Below are 26200 nucleotides of genomic sequence, written 5' to 3'. Positions count from 1 at the left end.
GAGCTGGAATTGTCAGTGAATGGTTGAGACCTCATCTGTCATTTCCATCTACTTCTTCCCCCAGAATAAAGCAGCAGATCTAAATGGACCTTTCAGCTCCCATGTTTAGCTAGTGAAGAGTAATTAGGGGAAATGGCAGGGGTAGGGGAAGAGCTAGATGCCTCCACCCATCTTATGTCACAGTAACCTCTACTCATTCTTCAAGGTCCACTCAGACTCCTAGCTCACTCCTGCCAATCCCTGGTCATGGTGTCCTCACCTACTGTCTATGCCACTCTTTTGGTCCTTAGCAGTCTCTGCCAAGTATGGAGTCTCTTGTCACCTGTAGAAGCCAATGTGCATGTGGCTCCCAAGGAAATGAGAGTTATTCAGACTGCAGGAGGAATTGGAGGCTGTTGCCAAGTTTCTTCAAAACCTAAATGTAGACCTGCTGGGGCAGGAGTACCAGCATCCCCTCTCTTAGGGAGCTAAAAACTTAGCTAGTGAGGAATAGTTTAGGGAGCAGAAAAATTCATCCTGATAAAGAGGGCTGGTTTAGGAGGCATGAGGCCCAACTAAATTCACCACATCAAACTGTGGCCTGAAGGCTCTGCAGTGCCCCCTCTGTGTGCTGCCCTCTAGAGGTGGGGCTGAGAACAACAGTAGCTGTTACCTCTTAGGAGTGTACAGCATTGGTTTTTCCCATGCCACTCAATAGATGTCACTTTGTGCTACACACTATGTTCTCCTGGAATTGTCATCCAAGAATATATAGGAAACCAGTTTGGGCCTCTTAGTTTCAGTTTGTACTATTGTTTGGGTAAGGAGTTTTGTGAACTTTGTCCTACCTAAATCTCAAATCTCAAAAACATTTTTTTTTTCCTACAGTTCAACTTTAACATAAATAGCAATGTCAACATTTCAAGCCTCAGTGTTCTGGGATTTGACAAATAAGTCTTTAAACTCCTATCAAAAGTCTTGGTTCTAAATGTTGGATGGTTGGTATCAAATTTTCTGACTACTATAAACTCACTCTTCCTATTTTCTTATGATTTACATCACCGATATTCTTTCAATTCTGTTTTTAATCTCCAATATTCTTTTAATTCTCTAATACTTTCTTGTACATTAATTAATGTCCTCTCCTCACTTAGATTACAGCTCCTTGAGGGCAGGGACCTCACGTTCTACTTTTGTTTTTTTTACTTTTCCAACATGCCTAGCACAGTACTAGGGCAGAGGGCCGGCAATTAATATTTGCTCAACCATAGAGTTATAGCACATTAGAATAAACAAAAGGTTAGCATTTATCTGGTCTCATCCCTTTATTGTACAGATGAGGGAACTAATGTGGAGACCTGGAGGCTCTAAGTCACTAACTAAAGACCAGTATAGCACTTCCTTTCTGGTCTTGGAGCTAAGACCAATTTTTATGTGAATTAAGTCACTGCCCTCTGACGTACATACTACAGTGACCTCCATTTTACAGTTGAGGAACACAGGTACAGAGTGTTTTAGTAACTTATCAAAGATACCATAGCTAAGAGGTGGATCTAGGATTCGAGCTCAAGCAATGTGGCATGCTTTCCACCACTCTCTCTCTTTCCACAATCTCTAGAGCCATTTCCCCCATTCCCACATCATGCTTTAGTCTATCCCTTGCCTCTTGTAATTCATCTGTATACTTGTCTTCTTCCTTCCTGGCCCCCACTCGGTCAGTTCTGTGGGCAGGCACTCCTGTAGTTCTCTAGAGTCTACAGCACTGCGCCCTCCCTACAGTGGGTACTTAAGACAAATATAGTATGCAAGGCTAGTAAGACAATCAATTTCTTCCTCCTAAGATACGGTGCAGATCTTTTAATACTTGTTTTTCCCCACAGAGGAGATAGAGATCTATCAGGAGTGCAAACACCTATGCCAAGGCCTCCCCACCCTGGCCAAATGTTGCCCAATTCTTGCACAACCTCGAAGTCACATGGGAGGCTCATCCCCCAGGCAGGTGATCCAACCACTCCTTTCTGCACCCATTCATGGTTTCGCCCCCATGGTCTTTCACTCTGTGCAGAAGACTCAACCTGGCTCTTACATTAAGCCTCTCAGGGAAGTCTGAGTTCCTTAGATACTTGAGGTCTGCGAGATTAAAGGGAAAAGCAGATTCCCCAATGCCCAGCTTCTTTCAGGAGTACAAACTGCCCCCGTGCTGGTGGGAGAAGGCAACCAATGTTTCCCACAGGGAAGGTAATTGGGTTATCCCCAGGGGCAACTGATGCCTGGAGGGGAGGTCCCAGTCTCAGCAGCAGAATCATTTCCAGTTCACATTGACTGTCACTATTGTCTTAAGTATTCAAAATGGCACCCCTGCTATGCCAGGTTGCCCTTAGGGAAGAACAGCTGAGACCCCTGATTACAGCTTTCTTTGTAGGAAGTGATTGCTACAGCTTGACTATTTCCTGTTTTTTGGATTTAAATGGGGTGAAGAGGAGGGGTTTTCACTAAACTTGTGAAACCTAGTGGTCTTCTGCTGCTTCTATGTTTTGCATCCTTGTTTTGGAAAAACAGAACAAAACAAAACTTAACACGAATTCTGATCTGAAATCATCATGGTAACAGAAGTTCAAGTTTTTCACTAACATTTTCATCCATGCATCAGCTATGGATAGATATAAAGCATACTGGAAGTAAGGGTGCCTACCCCTATGGAGTTTTTCTGTACCAGTGAAGCAGGAACAAAGAAAATAGTTATGAGCCTCATCCTTCTACACCTCTGGACACCACCATGGCCCAGGCCAGAGTTTTGCTGAGCAATGGAAAGACTGCCTAGTACCATACAACCACCTTCTACTGATCAGATTTGCCTGGATTCTCAGCTGAACCATGACCAGGCCATCACCAGAGTGAGTCATGTCAGCCTTCACCTGGCTATAGGACATTATTACAGTGAGGCTATTAGGGCTTTTACCACAAATGAAGCACACCCTTGGTGACTCTCCCAGTCCCTTAGACCCAAGAAAACACTCACATCAGCAGAATTTTGCTTTATGGTCGTCCTCCTCCCATCTCCAATGCATAAGGCAAAATAGCTTACCCCAAAAGTAACCATTTAAAAATTCCAAAGCACATTAAATATTCTAATGTAATACAAGAACGGTTTTCACAATGCTTATTATTTAAAAGACTCAGACCTAAGCATCCAGGACCACTGCCTTTTAGAAAGCGCTGGGTTCAAAGGGTTGGAGGGAGCCTTTCTCTCTTCTTGGAGGCAGGGAGAGGGCTCATCCAGGGGCCTGTCCTTAGGAATCCCCCTGCTACATTTGGAAAGGTCAGCCCACCCTAGAGATACACTGTACCTTTTTTCTTTCTTCTTTCAATGTTAAAAGTGCTCTAGAAAATACCTACATGTTAGCTTCTCTGTCCATAGGGAGCTGCCCCATCAGCAGTATGGCAAAACCTTTAGACCCAAGCCACGGGGGACAGAAGGAAGACCTGGGCAGGCTGTGAGCCTGGCCCCAACCCAATCCATTTTCAGTTCAGAGCAGAAATATTAATCAGTTTTGGATTCTCTACCTTTGGCATTTAAGAAAATAGCTCTAAACGGAGGACTCAGCCTCTCCTGTTAAGCTTTTTATAAGGTACAGTTAATTTCCCGCTTACATAACTGCTTTTAATATATGGCTTTAAAACTTACTGCTGGGCTGAATATGTACCTCAGTAATGGAATGCTTGCCTAGCATGTGTGAGGCCCTGGGTTCAACTGCCAGCACCAAAATAAATAAATAAATAAATAAGATCTCATTGTGGAAGAACCTTGGCACCTGGTAGCTGCCTCAGGAAGACCATTTTTCATTCTAACCAGTCTGCCCTAGTCTTGTCCACCATGGGCATATCACAGCCAAAGTGGGACATCTATGTTCCCTCTAACTATATCCTGGTTTGTCCAGGGACAGCCCTGGACCAATCTGTTCTCAAAGTTACCTTTCCTTATTTTCAATGTATACCTGGGTTTTATATTTTCATAAGTAAGATCTGCATTTTCAGATAATGAATATTTATTGAGCATCTACTACATAGAGGCCTTGCTAAGTGCTGGAGGGAGCTCAAGACACATGAAAAAAACAGTTTATCCTGTCCCAGCTGCTTACAAACAGCTAATGAGATAAGAGATTGCCATAGACTAAATATTTGTTGTTGGTGGTGATGAGGGCCAGACGTTGTGTGGGCTGGTAGAGACTTGTGAAAGATAGAGCTAGGTTACTTCAGAAGACAGAACAATCTGTCAGTTTACTTTGATCACTCACGTGACACTAGGAGACTCCTGATCTGCTTGATGCTCTTCTTTGGCTTCCATCAGCTGCCTTTGGAAAACACATAAGCAAGTGTCCGAGGGACACAACAGCATCCATACCTGATGTAATTCACAGCTTTCCATGGAAAGAAATTATTCTCTTGATGAGTTTGGTCTGTTTTCTAGCAATCTCTCATTTTTTAAGACCATAGAAAAGTTGTAAAGCTGTGGATGACTTTGGGACACAAAGGTGCTGTGTAAATTCAAGGTGTTATCCTCTTGTTCAATCTTGTTTATTCCTACTATCCACTGGTGCAAAGATTTCATCACGTGTGGACACAGTTGCCTCTGGCACCTACTGTGTTGACCTTTTTTAACATGTATTTATTGAGCACTACTGTACATCCATCACCAAGCTTAGTGCCAAATAATGGAAATTTTAGAACAAAGTACCCATCCACTAACCATTTCTCTCCCAAGTAGGCTGAATTTGAGCTTGGGGAAGGCCTCTTTCTAGCTGTCAAAGACTGATGTCTTGGTGAAGTCTCCATTTTAGAGAGGCTGAATAGGTGAACTTAGGGATAACAAACTTCAACTCCCATGATACGCAGGTATGGCTATAGGCAGCAGCACGCACAGTATTCTAAGGTCACCTCTGGACTCAGAGGTGCTGGGATGGATTCATATTGCCTGTCCTGGGGGTGAACCAGAGGAGGGAAGCTCAAATGTTATTCATCGGGTATTCTTGATGTAAGGAAATAGCAGAAACTTTGCAGCACTCCTCTCCCAACCCCTCACCCTCCAGTTTCAAGTCCAAAACCTGAGGCTAGTTATTTGACCTCTATACTAATCTCAGTGATTCATCTGTAAATTTTTAAAAAGTATATTTATCCAAGAGATATGAAGTAAGATATCAAGCAATGGTTCTCAAAGTGTGGTCCAGGGACCAGCAACATCAGTATTACCTGGGAACATGTTAGAAATACAAGTTCCCAGACCTTCTGAATAAAACTCTGGCATTGAGGCCCAGCACTCTAAGTTTTCATGAGCCCCCCAGGTGTTTCTGATGCATTTTCAATTTGGAAACATGCTGCAAATGGTGCATATTAAATTACAAACCCTGTCGTACTTATATGGATGGATGGAAGCCATGTTTCTACCCAGTACACACAACTAGCAAAGTTCTAGGCTTACAGTAAGTGCTCAATAAATTCTAACTTCTTTTCCTTTCTTGTCAAAATTCAAGTTGCCAACATAAGAACCTATAAGGGGTGGAGAAGAAGAGGGGGCTTGTATACTGTTTAAAGTAGAGAAAATATCTGGTAGGGTGATTCAAAGACCTAAGCAAATGCTTGGCAATATGTTTAGGTGATCTCCTCCCCAGGAAGAGGAAAGAAAATGGGGCTCAGGCTTCTGTTGCAGATAATGACAATGAAAGTTCTCCAAGAAGAGGAACACTTATGCCTACACATCACCCTAAATGAGGGTGGACCCAGCCCACAGCGGGCTTGCCTTAGTTAAACTTTATTCATAGAGTTTCAGTTACGGAAGTCCCAAAGGCCTCTCTTTTAGAGTTTCACCTGCTCTACAGCACAAATATTGAAACAGGTCCACTGAGGTAGCTGTACTGGCTGGAGTAATCATATGGTGCCTCCCTGACACCTTTCACTTCCAATAAGAATCATTACTTGATATTGTCACTTGCCTCATAGGCAGGAACAATGGGGCCATGCTTTTCATTCCCACACGGGCCATGTGTATAGAGGGTGGGAGGAAAATATGTTTTTATAAAGACAAAGCACCAGTCTTTAGGGAAATGCAGATCAGAACTACAATGAGATACCACCTCCCACCCACTAGGATGGCTACTATCTAAAACACGGAACATGATAAGTGTGGACGAGCATGTGGGAAAACTTGTGCATCCCTGATGGGAGTATAAAATAGCGGCTGTGGTAGACAGTAGGGCAGTTCCTCAAAAAAAAAAAAAAATTAAATATAGAATAACCATCTGTCCAGCAATATCACTTCTAGGTATAAAACCAAAAGAACTGAAAGCGGGATTTCAATCATACTTATATGCCCATGTTTGTTCACAACCACCAAAGATGGAAACAGCCCAAATGTCCATTGTTGGGTGAGTAGATAAACAAAATGTAGTATATAATAAAATATTATCCAGTCTTCAAAAGGAACAAAATTCTGAAACAAACTATAAAGTGGACGAGTTGTAAATGTTATGCTAAGGGAAATAAGTCAGACACAAAAGGACAAATATTTGATGCTTCCACTCGTATAATAAATTGTCAAATTCATAAAGAAATTAGGATACAAAAAGAAAGAAAGTAGAACAGTGGTGACCAGGGACTTGTGGGGGTAGGAATGGGGACTTACTCGTACAGGGTTTCAATTGGTCTTGAGATAGTGGGGGTAATGTCAGCACAGCATCGTGATGTGCTTATCACCACTGAATTGTACACTTAAAGATAGCTAAAATGGAAATTTTTATACTATGTGTATTTAACCATAATAAAATAGTTTATCACCTTATTGTCACCACCACCACCAGAGGAAAAAGAGCACAATGCAAACCTTCCACAGCACTGTTCTATTAAGCCCCAAAGTAAATGTCTTGAATAAAAAGCCTCTCCACGGTTGAAATCTAAAATAAAGGCAGATGCATCCTTTGAAGACAAGTTTCCCGATGTACTTTCGTTTGCCACACTTCAGGTCTATCTGCCTTGAAAAGAGACACTGGGCTGGAAATGGAGATTGGAGGTGGCTCTCCAGCGTGTTCACCCCATGGCTTCAAAATCCCCCTCCTCCTTCCTGCTAATGAAGGTTTGCTTTGACCTTTCCATTAGCCCACAAACTACTATTAAAAAAGCCATTTATCAAATTAACACGGAGCACTGCAAAAGTCATCTGTAAGCAGCGTGCACTTTTCCACGTAGGAGTTGCCATGCCAACAGCTGCTGCGTGTTCACTGTACAGACCTATCAATTTTAACAAAGTCCTGTTTCATAATTCTGAAGACCACTTTGGTGTTGTTGACCCTCCCTACTTCCCAAATGTGCAAATGGCCAGGACCCTGCCAAAATCAGGTAATGGCCAGGAAGGAGAGCAATTACAAAGTCAACTGAATTTCTACACACCAAAAACTTTGAAAAGAAGGCAAAAAAATAATTTTTCCCCTCTCTCTCTCTTATTTCCATCCTCATCTCTCAGGACAGAGTCAAGGAATTTGATGTCATAACAGTCCGGCCAGTCATTCTAGAAAAAGGAGTCCAGGGTGAATAAATGGAAGGAGAGACTATAATTATGCAAATTGTTGTAATAGATCACTTGCCTGGACAGCAGATAACCATAAACAAAATGAGGTAAAACCATTGCTGTCTATTGGTGCCAACTTTTGTGGCAAATTTTTATTTTAAAAGATGCATAAGAGCTTTAAAATGAATGTGTTTAAACTGCCTGGCATTGTCATGCTTTTTGATGTAAGACAAAAAGTCTGAAACAGAGAGCTTTAGGAAAAAAATTTGTCTTAACTCAAAAGTAAACCTAACAAGCAATTCCCAATTGTAAGTAATTATACCCAGCTTCCTACTAAAACTTCTGGTTAAATTAAAAAAACAAAATCAACCCAGGAAAGGCAAATCACAGACAACAGCCAGGGGCTGTAGACACTTCAGTCCAAAATGAACGGGACTCATCATACATTGAAGTTCCCTGTAAATTTATACCAGACTTTCAGCAAGGGAGGAGAAAGAGCTGATCACTACCCTTAAAAACATACAACTCTTAGAGGTGAGACAGAACATTGTACTGATAAAATGTTGGTTTTAATTATTGCAAACCATAAGTAAATCTGAATACCATCTACACTTTAATGTTTTCAATATCATGAGAACACTAGTATGTAAAGGGCACCTTCTGAAAGATATGGATTGTGTCACAAAATTCAAGGAGGGCAATAACCAGCTAAAACTTAAAATGCAGCGTCTTTGAAATCTTGGGCACAGGAAAGCCACCAAAGAAAAACTTGTTCTACCAGCTAGTGGCTCCTTGCTTAAAGCACACACATGGGCCACACTGGGAGATCGTTTTATCCAAAGTGAGACCTGGCCCAGCCCTGGAAACTGTCATCGTTGCAGTCTCCTCCTATGTAATCATGTGAATTATTCTAAGCCTAGAGAAAGGCCTCCACGGGCACACAACCTTTTATTTTGTAGTTATTTCTGGGACACCAGAGCTAACACATTGGTCATAAATGCAGGAGAGATGCTGCTTTTCAGGTTTGAAAAATGATCTTTGGGCTGGTTATCACTTGTTTTCTGAGCCTGAACACGTCAGTGGATAGGAGTCTCACTATGTTACATCTGTAAGTGGAACTTAATACAGCTCTTTATTAAATCCAAGTATATTTTAGTAAGAGAGAGTTCTTATAGACTGCTGTATAGAAAATGCACTGTCAAACAGTAGATTCTGTAACTGTGTATCGATGTTGATTATATAGAAGAAGGTATATTCACCAATGGGTTAACAGTGGTTATCTTAGGGTGGTAAAATTTTGGTGATTTTTTAAAATCTGAATGCCTTCTTGTTCTATGGCTTTTTATGGGTAACATGCACATTTATTATAATCAGAAGAAAACAACTTAGTTACTTTAAAAACAGTTTTACAGGAGAGATGATTCATGGAGACCAATGTATATGTGCATATGCCACAGCATGTCTAACTCCATCCTTGTTAGAATTTTCCACCAAACCATTTGAGGGGCTGCTGCCCTTGACCCCCGGAGCTGAGAGCACCGGTGGGTGATATTTGAATGTCGCCATCCTCCCTCCACATCCTGCTCTCCATCCAGCAGCGTCAGTGAGCTGCCCCTGTGCTGGGGCCAGCCATTCAAGAGGCAAGGAAATATTATGCAAGAGCACAGGAAGTCAGAGGAGACAGGATTCTGGGCAGGCCTGGCAAGGAGTCTGTGTGAACTCCAGCGAACAAGCGGACTTTGCTCAGCGGGGCCAAAGCCAGCAGAAAGCCTTCCCAGAGCCGCAAAGGAGAGCCGGCTACCTCATGTCTCTGGCCAGTGGGTGGCCATCCAGAACTTGATGTACCTGATAGAAGGCAGATAAACCCAAGTCCCAATATTTCTACTTTTTTGGCCCAACTTCAAGGTGACTCCCCAACACTTTTGCACTGTGACTCACAGCACGCCACCAACCCCAGCACGACATGACTTCATTCAGTAATTTCAAGCCTGTTTCTCTCCAGGTTACCACTTCTCTAATTTAGTTCTCTCTCTTACTACCTCAGGTTGAAGGACACTGAACTTTTGCTTAGGTCAATCACCTCACATGGCTACCAGCCTTGAGCAGCCGAGCCATGTGTGTGTGTGTGGCGGGGTATCACAGTAGTGGGCATAATGCAATGTGTATTTTTGAAGCCCCAATACAATTGGCAAGGAAGAGTCTTTAGGAGTCATCTGACAGTCGTGGAAACTGAGTCTCAGAGGAGGGCGGTGACTGCTGTGGCATGATGGTGTCAGAGTCAGAGCCAAGTCTCCTGGCTCAGAGGCTCTCCCTCACCCCAGCAGCTGGCTGTCAGGAGATGGCTCCTTTTGCTAATATAGCTCCCTTTTGGAGACAGCCACCCTCTATCACACCTTGGCCCACTTCCTTTTGGAGGATGGTGGTCCTGCTGGACCAGGCCCAACAAGGACTTCCAGTGCAACAGAACCTCCACTTGGACAGGGGAATTGGAGGCAGTTCTTCCAAACCCCACGAATTCCCTTGAACTTCCCAGGAGAACCCCTGGAAATAGGAGGCAGGACCAGAACCCACTGGAAAACCACTTCAGGGTGGAGCTGGAACCCTAGAAGGCAATCTTTGAGCCTTTCTGGTCTGGCTCCCCACTACTAGTCCATTTTGAAGGTGGATAAACTGAGGACCACAGTGGTCATTTGGCTAGTCAGCCTTTGACTTTCCTTTCCTCCAGGCCACAGGAAGCCATTAGACACAGTACATTTCCCAAGAAGAAAGGACCTGGATGTGAAGGGAGTGTTTGCCAGGGAAAGGCAGAAATGGGGCTGTGGTCCTAGGACCCCCACCCTCTCTGCCTGGGTGGAGGGGCAGCAAAGGTGTTTGAACACACAGAGCCTGCTGCGAAAGGGCGGCACCCACCCTATCACTGCCAGCCCGGCAACTGCTATTGTGGTAAGAACACACAGTGGCATTTCCTGGGGACTCTGTTGTGTTTTCCCAGATGCCACTAACACACAATGACCCCTGTTCCTCTGGTGTAAACACTGCCAAGCAACACAAACAATAACATCAGCATGGTGGAAAAATAAGGTACCATGGGTCCTGCAGAGAGTCTGGGGCTGAGCGTCTGTCCACATAGATGCGACCAGCCTCTGGCCTGGTGATCCCATTTTTGTGCCTCAGTGGTTTAATCTATATGACAAAAAACGACAACTGTTTTAATCTGTATTGAGAACTTTGGGGAAAAGTTAAGCCCTGAACAACGTAAGAAATGACAATGTTGAGTGCTGGGGTCGTGGCTCAGTGGTAGAACGCTTGCCTCGCATGTGTGAGGCACTGGGTTCGATCCTCAGCACCACATAAAAATAAATAAAGATACTGTGTGTTAGTCCATAACTAAATAAATATTAAAAAAATAAATGATAATGTTGAGACAAAGATCCAGCCACCCTAGATAGGCGGGCACTGCCCTTGCGCTGAGGGTGGGAGGTGAGAAGGCGGGCAGGTCCTGCCTTCACAGAGCTTGCAAATGGGGTGGGAAGGCGGATAACAAGCAAACAAATACATCCCAACACACGAAAAGTGTTGGTTCAAAAAGAAAAAAGAACAGGATGGAGATTAACTGAGAGAGGTCAGGAAAGACTTCCCTCAGGAGGTGATATTTAAGCAGAGGCAAGTCAGCTGGCCTGCCTCAGGGGTGGGGCTGAAGAGGAGCAAGCTTAGACGTGTGGGTATGGGACCTATTACAGATGATGGGTCCAATGCCAGAGCCGAGTGACCTGCCAAGTCTCATGGTCAGTGTGCAGCAGAGCCAGGCTTCTGTTCCCAAAGCCTTGTTCCCACTTCTAGTAACGCCAGGAGGCCAAGGTATCTTCCAGGGGTCCATGTTCACCTCTGTTTCTAGGCCTTCTAATAGGTTGCTGAGCTCTTATAGACCTAGGTCAAGTCATTTCCTCTCTTTGTTAGCCCACAATTAGGTCTTGCTCATAAGATGCAAAGCCACAAGTAGGCCCCTGGCATTTATAGTGCTGATATAGCCCTAGAGGTTTAGAGATCTGGTGTGTTACACTGAAGGCATCTTTTTGTTTGTATGTTTGTTTAGGACTCATTCTTGACGGGATCACAGCTGGACTGCACCCTCTCCCTCTCCATGGGGGTGAGGTGGAGGGACAGGCCAGGCAGGGAATGTGGTATACCTGAGGCTGGACCTTTTATCAGGAATCCAGGAAGTTCCCTTGGTCCCTTAGTATTATCAGATTTCATCATTCTCAGGGTATGGGCAAAAACATCACTCAAACCCTCAAATCGTGATTGGCAGGAGCCCATGGCCCTCAAAAGCCTTAACAGAGGGACATTCGGCTGCTTGTGAACCAGAGTCTTCTTTTAGATTCTCCCAAGTCTCCCTCCCTTCTAAATGCAGTCAGATCGCTTCCAGAGGGTAATAATGTGCCTAATGATTATATTGCTCTGCCGTTAATAAGGATGCCTTGATGGTCTGCACTTTATACTTTTCAAAGGTCTTTCCATTTAGATAATGGTTGCAAAAGTGAGTTTTTAAATGTGTGTGTGTTTTTTTTTTTAATTGAAACTCTAGCTGGTTTCAATCTCATGATAGAAATTTGAGAAAGCAGCAAGTATGTGTGACCACCCCCTGCCCCATTTAGGAATGGAAAACATGTGAAGAAGTTAAATCTCCCTTTCTAGGTTACACAAGTCAGAGAAATATCTAGAACAGTCTTCCAGATGCCTAGAGACTTTTGAGAGCTCCCTTGAACCTCATGGGAAGGTAGCTTTGCCAGGGACACAAAACAAGAGAAGGTGGCCCAGAGGCATGTATAACCTCTATGGCAAGACAAAGGCTAAGAAACTCAGAACCCTTGTGGTCATCCTGACACTAATTTTGGAAGAAAGGAATTCAGGTTTGTTACTCCCCCCAATAAATATGGGCTCTGAAGATCTAACACAAAGAAAAATTAAGATGTATAGGTGGCCCAGAATCATAAGGTGCATGTTGATCTGGAAATGGAAAATGGTCTCAGCTGTGCTCAAGAAAGACATGGCTCAGGACAGAAGGACCAGTATTTCCAGTCACTTGAACTCCTTTCCACCTGGGTTCTCTGGTCCCCGGGATCTCCTAATGCCTTGAGCTGGCTGGTGGAATTAGGTACACACCTTGCTTGGGATATGCCCAGGTCCCAGCATCTCACTGACCAAGGTGGGAAAGTTCAGCAGAAGCAAAATTCAAACTTTTCAAAAGGACTTTTTACTTTGGGAAAGAAAAGAAAGTGAACACAAAGGGACAGACATGGAACTGTTCTCAGGCTTCCCTGATGGCCAGTAACAGAGAGCTTGATTAAGATACCTTTCTTCTCTCTTCCTGATGCCTAAATGGAGCTGTGGGAAGGAAGATTCCAGATTCACATTTGTAGCTATGCCAAGATTTGAAAAACACCGCTCTCTGACCTGGGGGCTTTTAAAAAATCTCCCAGAGGCAGCTTCCTAGGGCATGCCCAAATGGCCCAAATGGCCCCACGGTCTTGGCTGGGCTGCTCTGTGCTCTGATGCTCTCAGCACCTACAGTCCCTTTTTGGTTCTGAGGTCCTGGATGAGGAAGCCTCCTTCCTACCTAGCTCCAGGGGGCCTTCTCTGGGCTCAGTCCTGATGCTCTCAGAGCAGACTGCTGAGTGAACCATGGACACAGGCCAACCCTACCTGGGCTGGGCATTAGTTTCCCTGTTCCAAACCATTTATTGATCACCAAGGGGTAGAAAAAAGAACAAAAGCAATGGGAGGTGAGACATTCAGCTGTCATTGTGATGTGAGATTTCAAGCCAAGAGCCTTCAGGATTTATTGCCTCCCTCGAAGTACCATTGGACAGGGTAAGCTAACGTGACTTGGATGAGACTCGCTGGCCTCTGTTGTCCCTGGAGTGGGATCCTTTCCAGTGGTTTGGGATCTCTGGCCAAGACATGGCCCACAAGTGTTTAGCTATGACCTTAAGTGCTTCTAAATTCCTCCAGGGGAAAGGTTACACCTGCTGGGGGAAGGGAAAAAAGCTTAGCTGCCCCACCCAGGTGACTCCAGAAAGACGATTCCTCATTTTTTTTTTAATTATTCTGGAAGCTTCTTACCAAGAAGAGCAGAGCTTGGGCTTAGGGGATGGTGTGGCTTCATAACAGGAAAGGAGAAGGTCAAGGAACAGCTTGGCCATGGCCCTCTGTACTGGATGTGTGATAAACAGTTATTGGCAGAAATTGACAAAAGGGATGATCGGACTTGGATTTAACTGCCCAATTCCCTTCAAATAGTGTGGTCTTAAAGGGATGTCCTAGTTTTCTATAATGAGAAAGGACAAGAAGGGAGAGAATGAAAGTCCTTATCAAAGTATCAAGGAGACAGACAAAGAAACATGAAGTTGAGGGTCACTGGAATTTTAGGGTCCAGCAAGCTGTTTCTATACAGCTCTCTCTGCACCCCAGGAGGTGATATATGGTGTTTATTACCCTGAGGGCTGGTTTAGGCCAAGGGTACTTTCACAGATGACTGACTTCCTACAGTCTATGGAGGCCCTTTGAGGTCAATATTATGAAGGACAACTGTGAGCTCCTCCAACCACCCTTGGGTTCTCACACTAGCACCAGGCTCATGGTTAGAGAGATATTGGTGGTGTCCTGAGCAGCTCCTCATGTTCCAAAAGAGGGAGGCACAGCTCCTGATGTACCAAGGCAGCCTAAGATTTCTATTAAATATAACTTGGGAGTCTTGTCTCTAAATTCCCAGCACCAGCCCAGGCCCCCTCCCCCCACCCCTCTCTCATCTGGTAACAGAGCTTCGGATTCAGTTCTGGAAGGAGGTGCTCACCAGCCCTGGCCTGTGCACTCTGCTTACTCCTGCCTCATCATTTTTATCCTACTGTCCACCCACACTGAAATGCCCTACAACCATCCGCCTATCCAAATTCTACCTAATCTTCAAGATCTAGACCTTAATGCTCCTCTGTTAAACCTTCCTCTATCTATGCCAATCACTCCTTTTTCTAACTATTCACAGCACACAAGATCTATGTACAAGATCTCCCCAAATCCCTAACACAGAATTACTCAGTCTACAAATAACTACTGAACACCTCAAATGTGGACAGAACAGAGGTCTGTTCTGGGTGCTATGGGAAGAAAGAACAGAAAAAGATGACTGGGTCCCAGCTGGTTAAGGGCTTACCACCTCACTATTCATGAGAGACAAACACACATACTCAAAAGCAAGTTGTCAAAGCACTGTACAAATAGTAAAATACAAACAGAAGGCCAAATAAACAAAAGGATAACCAATGCAAATCTAATCAGAGAAGGCTTCCCAGGGAAGATGCTCTTTGAGAGCTGGTGCCCCTTGCACAACTTTCCCACCTGGAAATTTTTTAACTTTGAGATTAAGCTGGAGTATATTGTTTGGCTGGTGTTTGCCTTAGTGTATGGAGCAATCTTGTTTGTTTCCCACAGTACTGGGGAGAGAACCCAGGGCTTCACACATGCAAGGCAAGCACTCTACCACTGAGCCACAACCCCAGCCCTACAAGGCATTCTTGATGTGAAGCATTTGCATAATACTGGCATGAGGCCTGAATTTGATATAATATCATGTTTTCCTGTGGTCCCTCCAATTTTTTCTTTTTCAGTGAAGGGTTCATATCTACATGGGGAAAGCAGAGCCCAAGAGGAAAGCTTTCCAAATAGCTCAAGATAGCCCAAGGGACATCAACAAAGTAATCGCATGATTTTTTTTTTAACTGAACATGATTTCAGAGCCAAGAAAACAAAAACCCAAGGTATTCCAGGGCACATCAGAAAAGTTAGACATCCCTGCTCTTTAGCAAGCAACATGCAATCTTCTTGGAAAGGCAAGAACAAATAAAATGTCATTAGATAACAAGGAAATACAACCAGGCTCTTTGGCAAATATAACCAGGAGCTAGTAAGGAATGGAGGGGGAAATTTCAATGTGAGAGTTACTACAGAATTCCATGTAAATTGGGAACTTGGGCTTATACTGGGAAGACAAGAGCTATTTGGGTAGGAAGAGAAGCATCCAGGTGTGGATTAGTGTGAGGGAGCAGGCAGGAAAGAGTACCATGACACTTCTTTGGAGCAGAGAGAGGAGGCTTGTGTCTCTGAACTCAAGTAGTACCCTGGATGATTGTGAGGGGAGTGAAAAAGCTGGGGTAGGCTACTTGTTGCCAGTGAAGTTACCCCCCACTGCCATGCAGGCTGCCCTTGGAAAGAAAATTGGGCCATGGCCCCACGTCTTCATTCAGGCCCCAAGTATGTAGCTGATCTTAGAGATCATTCAGAGAAATGCCCAAGGTCACAAAAGAAACCCGCTTCCCACATTAAAGATCATGCTTCCAGGACAGCGCAACCCTGCAGAGGTGACCTAAAATATGGACAAGCATTGGCACTGTGCCAGTATTGTCTGAGAGGCCAGGAAAGCTATGTCGGCAGTCAGAGTGCTTCCCAGTCAGTCACATAGCAGGCCAACGCATGGGGCACCAATTTCCATGGAACACCATAAGACTCCAGAGTAGCAGACCACCCAGTTGACCAGGAGGATTTCCCTAGCTTCCTGACTATGTCCAAGGGCCTCACCAAATGGGAGGGGCATGTCAGCTGAGCCAAGGCAAGCAGAGAGATGGCAAGAAAGCCAATAAGAGAAGCCGAAAAGGGCCTTGCTCCCATGCCTCACCCACCCCTCAGTCCCCCGAATAGAATCAATGACCGACTCCTACTGCATGGTGATATGGTTACATTTATAGAAGCTCCCCTGTCACCAGTGAAATGTGACCTTCATACTTTCCTTATCTGAATATCTGGGTAAACACCTGTTGTGCAAGCATACAAATAAGGTTCTAAAGGTGAAATGTGGTGTGTCTGGTAACACCACACTGCTCCAAACCCAGGACCAGAAAGCCTTTTGGCTCTGTACCGGCCTTTTCTCTCCCCTCACCCTGGGCACCAAAATTAGCTCCATCGACCTCAGCCAGTGCTGGAGTGAATGCTGCCATTCTAAAATAGTATCTGAGAGCTCTTGGACACACAGAAGAGAAATATAAAGGTACAGTGGTTTACAGAAACTTACTGAGCAAGCAATTTCACTGACTGCTTTTTAAACTCCATATACAGAAAATGAGCATTCTCAGGATTTATTCTGGAATCTTTATAAAGTAAATAATATTGTTCTAGATTCCTGAATCCCCCACATGGCATATTTTATATGCCCTGATTTAATCTATTAAGCATAATTGTTTTCATTCGGAAACATACTGTAGTAGTCATATGCTCATAAAATACTGTAGAGGTCATTTGTTCATAAAAGAGGTTTATCTACTGGCCCAGGCTTCAATCCCAAATTTTACTTCACTAACTTGTATAGTTCTATTATTTCTAGAGGACTCTTTAAAAATATCATTTGTGCCATTTCCCCATAGTCAGAATTGAGTTTTTAAAAACTGGTTTTGATATTCAGGATTCTCAAAGAGCCACGCACAGGCATAATTTTCTCTTGTTTCCACGTGGAATTCATAAACAAAGTAACTGATTTTTTTTCTGTGTGCTTAAAGCATTCTTTCCTGCAACTGTGTATGACGTATTTTTCCAGAACAATCTTTCTCAATACTCCAAAGTGCTTCAGCAACAGGAAGTCGTAAAGGTAGGAAGGAGGCCTGTAAATATTTGCTGTAATTACTCATTAGTAATGAGAAGAGTTAGCGTTGCAGTTTGAGTCACTCCTTTGTGCTCTTGGCTTGTTACCTTGAAGCTAGAGCCTAAGGTGGTACATGGGCTGAGATTCACCAAGGAAACCTGAGCCCACTCCTAGGTTCTGCTTTAGAGAGTGTGGTTTGCTTTATTCTGCAACTCCAGCTCTCAAATGCAAGATGAGTATAATGTATTACCCTTTTTTTTTCCTCCCTGTCCCCCTATCCAAAGGGAATTAGGGCAAAGTGTGACAGTATGAAAAGTTTGTTTTACACAAAGTGGTGACAAAAAAGTTTGTTTTATCAGGAGTAGAGTATTTCTGTTTGTTAGTAGTAATCAAACATCAGGAGACAGAGAACACCATCTAGATAGACACACAGCATAGTGATTTAAATGACAATTTAAAAAATACTAAAATTGATATATTTTAAAGGATTTGTAAAAGACTTCTAAACTTTTTCAGATTGAGCCCTTGTTTCCTCTTACTCATAGCAAACTAAGAGTTTCACATAGAGACCTAAACCAGGGCACCTCAAACTAAAAATGAGATCAAAAGAGGCAACCAAAGTTGTCTAGACATTGGTTAACTTCTAAGAATGCCTCTGGCTGTACCCTCAACTTTCGGGGGCAGCCAACAGGGCAGCGGGGGTTAACCTCCAACATCACAGTCACGAGTGCTGCTTTATGGATCAATTTTTGCACCCTCATGCTTGATTACAAAGCCTAACCAAGTAAAATCACTAATTTGCTATGATTCCTAGCACTTGTCTCTTAGATTTGATATTTTTTTTTAATTAGAAGGTGCTATAAGAAAGGAAATTACAGGAAGTCATGGGATTATATAAGAAGAATTCTAACAATTCACTTTATGACTCTGTGGAATTAAGAAAATGCCCGATAAGTACATGGCAAATTTTAATGTGTTCACTTTCCTTATTGGAAAACTATCCTTTATGAAATATCTGCTTCCCGGAATCATTATCTGGCATAGAAATTATGCATAACTGTAAAACTGAAGAATATTTCCAAGTCAAGGTGGGAAACTGTGCCCTCTAGGAACATGTGACGCTTCTGGTGGTGATGGCCTGTAACAGAAGTTTTGCTAATGTACTAGAAACCTCTGGAAACAGTCTAAAGCAGTCATGCAAACCAGTATTTCTTGAGAGGTTAGAGAAAAGGCCACTTAGAAGTAGATAACATTCTGGTCCATTCTGTACCTGTCTCTTTGGCTCTAGAGATCTCAAAGGGGCTTGACACTCTTCTAGACTTCATGCTTTCAAATCAATTCTGTGTCTTCCAACAGCAGGACTGGACAACTGGCACCAACGTACAAGTCTGCAGGTGCCATCAGAGGTACATACTTATGGAGAGCCACCACACACACTGCAACACAGTTGCTGATATGGCTGGCTTCTCCCTCTGGTGTGATATGCATCAATGCAATTATGGTTTACAACACTGGGAACTCTCCAGAAGCTCTCTAGATCCACAGTGCAAAGACCAGTGGTGCAACAGCTATGAAAGCTTGGTGTTTTCCAGTGAAAGGCTTCTACAGAAATGCAGCATACGATTGCAATAATCATAGCTATTCTTTATCCCCCATCCATTCTTTCCTTCCTGTGATTACAATTTCAAGAGATCAAAAGAACTAGAGGAAGTCCTGTGCATCTTGATTTTAGATGGTTCTTCAGAAGCCACAGAGGAAGAGCCTCTAACAAGTCCTCCTGCACAATGAAGTCTGAAGGCTGGGTAGTTATTGAAGTCTTGCCACCAGCCAAGGGTGGGAGGTGAAGAGCTTTGAACTTCCAGGAGCAGTGAAGAACCACCTCCTGTCAGAGTTGAGGAAAATCTATCAAAAATAAGAAATTCCAGGAGTTTCAAGTCTACCCTTTACATCTTCCATCCCTGCCAGTCTGTGAGGTTTAATTCAAGTGATGAGTCACAAAAGAAAAAAAATCATTATAATAATTATAAACACAACAAAATCAGTTATCATTTATAGAGTGCTTACCACATGCAGACATGACATTAAATGCTTTATGGGTCTCAGGCAAGGTGAGGAGGCATGGAACAGTGGTGGGGTAGAATATGAATTCCACCCACTGCCCAGGTTGAATCTCAGCTGTGTCGATGCTACCCATGACCTTGGGCAGTAACCTTGCTATACTTGAGCTTTCCCATCAGTGAAGTGGGAATAATAACAGGGCTTATCTCACAGGGTTGTTATGAGGATTAAGAGAGTTAATCCACATAGAGTTCTCAGGACAGCGCTGGCACAAATGACTGCCTATTCAGCTTTTGTTTTGTCCTTCTACATATATACTTCCAATTAAGGGCACCTACGTTCTTAGGGAATAGAGGATCTCCAAATAATTGTTTGATAATAATGGAAAAGCTGAGAATAATGATCTTCACAGACACTTTAAGAAGCATTAACAAAATGAATTATACCAGAATTAACCCCATGCAGGGCATTCAGCTTCCTTCCTTCTGTTACTGAGGGCAGATACACAGGTGCACAGACAGACCAGCCAGGTGCAGGTAAGGTTAAGCTGCACCACAAAATCTTTATTAGATGCACACATCAATTTCCTGCCCACCCCACCCCCACGACAGGGAAAGACAATGTCAGAGAAATGTAGGAGCCATCTGGGACCCAAACAGAAAGATCCTGAAACATTAAGACAGTTACCAAATTAGGCATCCAAGGGTAGGGGCTTGCCTTTTTCAAATCATGCAACTTTTGAAAGGCTATTAAGTGCTGAACAGACCTCCTTTAGGGAAAAATTTAAAAAAAAAAAACTTACATACATAACAACCTGCACACAATTTCAGAGATTCACAGACCACCCCGATTACAAAGCCAGGTTTAAAAAAAACCCTTCTCCCTTTATGGCCTTTCTAGAATCATAGCTGTCTCCACTGTTACCGTCAGTGGAATCAAAAACCTCTGTCCCTGCTACTCATGCACACTCCTACTAGATGCCTCCTTCCACGTCCCTCACCTAAAACAGCTGTGTGTAAAGTACTGAAAACAGCCAATTTTGGGAGATTTTTAGTGTATGCCGTAAAAGTTCATGATAGAGGATACACTCTTGAACGCTCCATGTTTTTGTTTTTTTTTTTAACCCCATACCAATTTCTCCCATTGGGCCTTCCCTGAGAGCCAGTCTTTATATTCACCTCTCCTGTGTGAGTCCAGAGGCATTGAACCAACTCACCCACTCAGAACACACACAGCACTCTTAAATAATTGTGTGTGTGTGTGTGTGTGTGTGTGTGTTTATTACCTGAAATGCTAACCAGTTAAAATGTTTGATCCCTACAGAAAATTTACATGAAACCTGCCAGCTACTTAAGTTTTCAGGGAAAATTTCTGGTTTTTTTTTTTTAGCTTTATTGAGATAAAATCAAAGTACAATAAAATGCACATATTTGAAGTATGCAATTTGATCAGTTTTGACATGTTTTGACACATATGAAACCAATACAATCAATATTAAAAGGATTTTTCATTACTTTTTTAAAATTTGAAATCGGGAATATGCATGATTTATTACATTAGAAATCAATCACCTTAAGATATATAGAACCCCACCCCCACATCTCAACTACTTCAAAATGGAAGTTTTCTTAAGTATTCCTTTTTCCCCTCCAATCAGACTGAGCAACTTGAAGGCAAGGACCAAATCTCCAATTTATTTCTTGTCTTCAGTATTCTATCCACATTAGAAGGAGGTGTTCAACACAGTTTGTTATTATATTAATTTATAAATCTTGGAGTGAATATCATCATGAGAAGAGGCAAAATGGAACGTCAGGTGAGGATAGGGTTAACAGGTTCCGGGGGTCCCATGAGCAAACATTCCCAACTGTATAATACCAATATGTTCAACCTGTTATGCTCTACCAGTGATGGCTGATACTAAAAGCAAAAGAGAAGATTTGTTAAGCTAAAATGAAAAGGGAAACCATCGTGTTGGTATAAGATAGAACTGGGGAAAACAGAGAAAAGCAACTAATGGATACAACAGATTTCCTGAAAAGTGGAAAAGACAAAATTCTGAGATAATTAATGACTGCAAGTATTTTCAAATGTATTAAGCTAAGTCCTGGAGCATTAAGAATTATCTAACTGGTTCCTTCTATCTCTAAACACTTTACACAATAGATTCCTAGAAAGTTGAAAATCTCCTACACACACACACACACACACACACACACACACGCATACATGGAGAGATAGAGAGATTGATTTAGATTTTAAGCAAATTAGGCAATTTTAATCTCATGGTTTTCACTTATAGTGAAAATGCTAACTGTCTTCATAGAAGAAGCAAGCAGTCTAGCAGCTGTGGGAATGTTCTGTACTTCTCAAAGCAATCTGCTCCACTGAGAGCCATCCTTGCATTGGTTTTGTTTAGTAAGTTCTACCTTTATAAATACATTTTTTTTTCTAACTGAAATAAAAGGAGAACACTAAAATAATGAATTTATACTTCCCAAAGTTTACAGATACTGAGACTAGCACCAATTCTACTTCCTTATTTTTTTTCCAAACAAGCGAATAGAATTACTAGTGCTACAGCAGCCTAAAGAGTCTTAATTATCTAGAAAAGTGACTCTACAACTTTGAGTGGCTTGGGGAGTATGGTGTGGGGTGCGTTAATCCTTTGGAAATCATTCTTACTCTAGAGGCATTACAAGGCTGGGGGTACTCTTGTGAACAATAGAAAAAATAAAAACTAATTGAAGATAATGAGTCAAGATTCTGTTCTTATCAGTTAATTTGCTCTGTGACCAGAGAAGTCATTTGAACCCTCTGGGCCTTACCCAGAAAGAGAAATATTTGGCTAGCTTGTTTTCACAATCCTTTATAAAATAACCCTAAAGTCCCCATCAGTGACACTGGAAAAACAAAAACAAAAACTGAAACTACAGCAATCTATTGGACATGATGAAAATTGTATAAATTAAAATTTAAATATCTGAACTGATCATGTGTTACATCATTTCTGTGCCATCTCCTGCATTTCTGGTAATGCAATGAAAACTGATATCAAATGTTGAAGAAATCTTTATTTAAAAAATAAGCTTCAATTGAGAAAAACTGTCCAGCAGTATTTTTCCTTCAAAGTTGGAAAAAAAAAAAAAAAGGACTTTGATTTTATTTTATTAAGGGAACAACTAAGTCCAGCTGGCATGGGAAGGGAGAACATTTGGAAAGTTCTGGTCCAGGTGACTTCTATTCCCCTTCCATCTTTGCCCTCACCCTAAGTAGTAAGAAGCATTACTGAAAGGTGCTCAGACTCCAGTTGGGCTTTGGGACAGGACTTTGATCCCTGAATATCCAAGGATCTCATTGACATTCACCAGAATCACCCTTCAATCCCCAAGCTCAGGAACTTCCACATTTAGCTAGTATCAGGAACCCTGCTAGTTAATGAGACTGCCACCACCAAAAACCTAAATAAATCACTTTAGTACCTTCTCTCAAGGCCTGCCTGCCAGCCAACATTTAAAAGCAAAGTCTGTGTTATTACGAACGTATTAACATATTTATCCACATATGACCATTCTGCCCACTTCTTGACAGGCTATTCTTAGAAAAAACGTTGCAAAAGTGCTTCTGGCCTTATATTTTCAAGAAGAAATGTCTCTTGAACCAAAAGAAACACAAATCTTTTCAACAATTGATAGGCAGAAGTATCTGTGGGGAGCTCCCAGGGTGTCATGCCACCTGTGTAAGGCACTCAGGAAAGCTTCCAACAGCTGCTTACATGACAACATCAACATTCGATGTATTATTGGTTCACATCTTTTAATTTCATCTTGGTCCTCCAAGAAGCCTGCAACCAGCAAACAGAGCCAAACGCCAAAAGTAAATCAGTCTCAAAATGATTAGTCCAACAGAAACTGGACAGTTACTCAGGGTTCTGTGAATGGGGAGGGACACTCTGTGTGTCCTGCCATTCTTCTGCACAAAAATCCAGGCCGGTCTCAGAGGGCAAGCACAGTGGCACTGCCACGCGCGGGGGGGGGGGGGGGGCATTGCCACAACACATGCAGTGGCCTCATAGGGGGTTCTAAGGCAGTCCCCGCAGTAGTTCTTAAAGCTGCCACTCTCACCAACAATTTGGAGTCTCAGTAACACAACTTTCTTTCGGCTCAGGCTCCCTCCATCTCTCCATCAGCTCAAAACAAGGAGGCGCCGCAGCAGCCGGGCGTGTCGCAATCATTTCCCCCCTGCTCCCAAGTTTCTAGCGAAGATTGATATACATAATAACACAGGACCCGGCGCGCGCGGGAGAAGCTGACACTTCACACATTTGTCAAGATTACCATCAGGCCCCACCCCGTGATTGCGACATTGGCCGATAGGCATCACAGTAGTAAAATGTACAGTAAGTTCCCTCGCCGATTCCGGAACCCAGAGTGCTCCCGAGGGGCGGTCTATAACTTCGTTGTTTGACCCAACGATTATTAGTATTGGTATTATGGCTAGCTTTACAAAAAGCGTTGGAATCTTAGAGTCTTTTCCCTTGCTTAGCTGCTCTCAAGACACAGGGACCTCAGAGCTGTTCCGAGGGCCCTGCGGACGCTAGGGCAGTGTGTCAAGGGCTCCTTCACCTGCCTCGGGCCTGGGGGCGCGACATTTAAGGGGCAACGAGAGTTGGCCTGAGCTGCTTCTCACACAGCTCTGAAAGGCTGGTGGGGTGTCTCTGGAAGGGGGCTCGGCCAGAATGGCGAGCGGAGCTCAATCCCCTCCCCTAGCGATCTGGGAGTGAAGGGCCCGGGCGCCCAGCCAGGACGGGTGCGATCCGCTCTGGTTTATCAAATCCTTATCGGTGCCCCGAGGTGGGAGCCGCCGCTTTCGACCCGGAGGATACACTGTTTCTGGCTCGGGTCCCAAAGTGGCAGCGGAAAAGGGCAAATCCGCTCCAGCACAGAGCCCTCCGAGCCACTCAGGCTCTCCCCTCATGGGTCGGTCCACCGGGTCCCGCACCACCCCCGGGTCACCACCTGGTCTTCTGTGGCTTCACCTGCAGCCCAGCCCTGTCAAGCGCGGGAATGGGAAGCTCTAGCCCACTGGGACCGCGCTGGTGGAGAGAGGAGTTAAGTGGCCAGGCGGCAGCCACGTATATTTGCGGGAGGTAAGGCGGTACCCACATCTGAGCCGCGAAGCTGTGCACTCCAACCCTCGCTCTGAGAAGGCCGGCCTCTAGGGACCCAGTGCTGACCGGAGGAGGTGGGAGGGCAGCGAGAGTTGAACCCAGTCGCCTCTCACCCAGAGCCGAAAGATTGGAGAGGACAGGCGGGCTGCTGGTGGCTGCCCTTCTCTGTCCTCTTAGGAGTCAGACTCTCAGTGTCGCCATTCCCTCCCTGCACTTTAAGACACCTGCCCCCGCAGGGCAATCCAGGTCACTACGCACTCTCCTACGGAATCAAGATGCGGGCTGAAAGAAAAGGGGCTTTACAAGTTTCAGTGGCGTCTGGAGCCTGGGACCTAGGCCCTCTCTCCTCTGGGGCACGTGCCTTCGTCTCACTCCGACTTCCACCCCTTCCTTACTAATTTGGGGCTCATCGCAGGCATAGGAGAGCATTTGGAAGGACCTGGGGTCTGGAGGTAGAGAGGCGTGGCTGCTGCCCCTACTTGTGAGACTGGGGAAAATCGTAGGCATCAACCCAGAAACATTTCAACCAGCTGGCCGCGGTAGTTTGGTGCCCCGAGACCGGAGATTTGAAAGGCGCCGCGGGAGCACCCTCGACCTCAGGGTCATCTCCTTGGGTCTCTGGGTCTCATTGCACGCACGGATTCGCGATTCCTTCAAACCACAAAACTGCAATACTAAAACGCAGGTTCCCAAACCCGACACCTGCTCTCTAGCTCAAAACCCTCCAAGCCGAACCTCTGGCCCGAAGACTTTCTGCACGCCTCTCCCAACTGCTCCCGGTAGCGCCAGCCCCGCCGCAGTTCGGCCATTACCTCTGACCAGCTTCCTTGCCGAATCTGACGCCCGCTTACCTTTTCTTCTCCTTGTCAGCTGTCATCGTGGCTATGGCTCTTGGAGTCGTCGAACACCTGGGCTTCCCGGTCGGTGGGGGCTGCAAACGCTGCCTTCCCTGTGGCCCTCCTCTGCTCCCTGAGACCCGGGCGGGTATGAAAGGTCCTTGGTGCTCGCAGGTCCAAGCGTCCCGCACAGTCAGGTGGAAGTTTGCGGGCGTCTGGCTAAGTGCGGGGGAGGGGTGGAGAGAGGTGACAGGGAGGAACCTGCACAAGGAGGCGGAGTCGGCGAAAGGAGTGGGAGGAGGTTGTCACAGGCGAAAAGAGAGCGGCGAGAAGAGAATCAAAGTTCCTTTTCTCCTTGGACAGGAGTCACTTTTCTGAGTTTAAAAAAAGAAGAAGAAGAAAAAGAAAAGAAAGTGGCTTGGACGGCGGGAGTTGGTAGGAGTCCGGGACCAGGCGGGCGCGGCTGCTGAGATGACCATACAGTCTCAGGACACTGCCGAGGATTGTACGGCCGCCTCAGGAGAGCTGGGGCGGAGCGCGGCGGACGCCGGAGCTGTGCAGCTGGCAGCTCCCGAATGTCGGGCTCCCGCAGCTGCCAGCCCACTTTAAAAACTCGGGTGGCCCGCGCGGGGGAGGGTGCGAGGGGCGCGAGCACACGGGGCGGGCTCGCGCTAGCAGGCTCCGCCCGCGCCGGCCGCGCGCCCAGGCTTCCCACTGCGTCTGGGCCAATGGGGAGGCGCGGCCGCAGCCTCTGCCCTGACCCCGGCCCGCCTCCTGCCCCCGCTCTCCGCTTGGCCTCGGCCCGCCGGTGCCGCGGCTCGCTCCGCAGCTCGCTCCGCGGTTCTGCGAGTTGTTTTTGAGGTTCCCCCCGATGGCGGGTAACCCCCTGGGCACTTCGCTCCCAGGAGGCACAGTTT

General features: G+C 44.7%; 1 protein-coding gene across 1 annotated transcript in view; it reads right to left on the bottom strand.

Moving 5' to 3' along the window:
* Positions 1-25876, bottom strand: part of Epas1 (endothelial PAS domain protein 1) — an 83397-nt gene extending 57521 nt beyond the window's left edge. The window contains exon 1 of the mRNA XM_027934586.2: positions 25299-25876. Coding sequence (XP_027790387.1) covers positions 25299-25324 — 26 coding nt within the window. The 5' untranslated portion in view covers positions 25325-25876. The remainder of the gene's footprint in view (positions 1-25298) is intronic.
* Positions 25877-26200: the final 324 nt, after the last annotated feature.

Source organism: Marmota flaviventris, chromosome 14 (assembly GCF_047511675.1).
Source record: "Marmota flaviventris isolate mMarFla1 chromosome 14, mMarFla1.hap1, whole genome shotgun sequence".
Lineage (NCBI taxonomy): Eukaryota > Metazoa > Chordata > Mammalia > Rodentia > Sciuridae > Marmota > Marmota flaviventris.
Note: the sequence above shows the minus strand (reverse complement) of the source record. Positions and strands in the feature narration are given on the sequence as shown.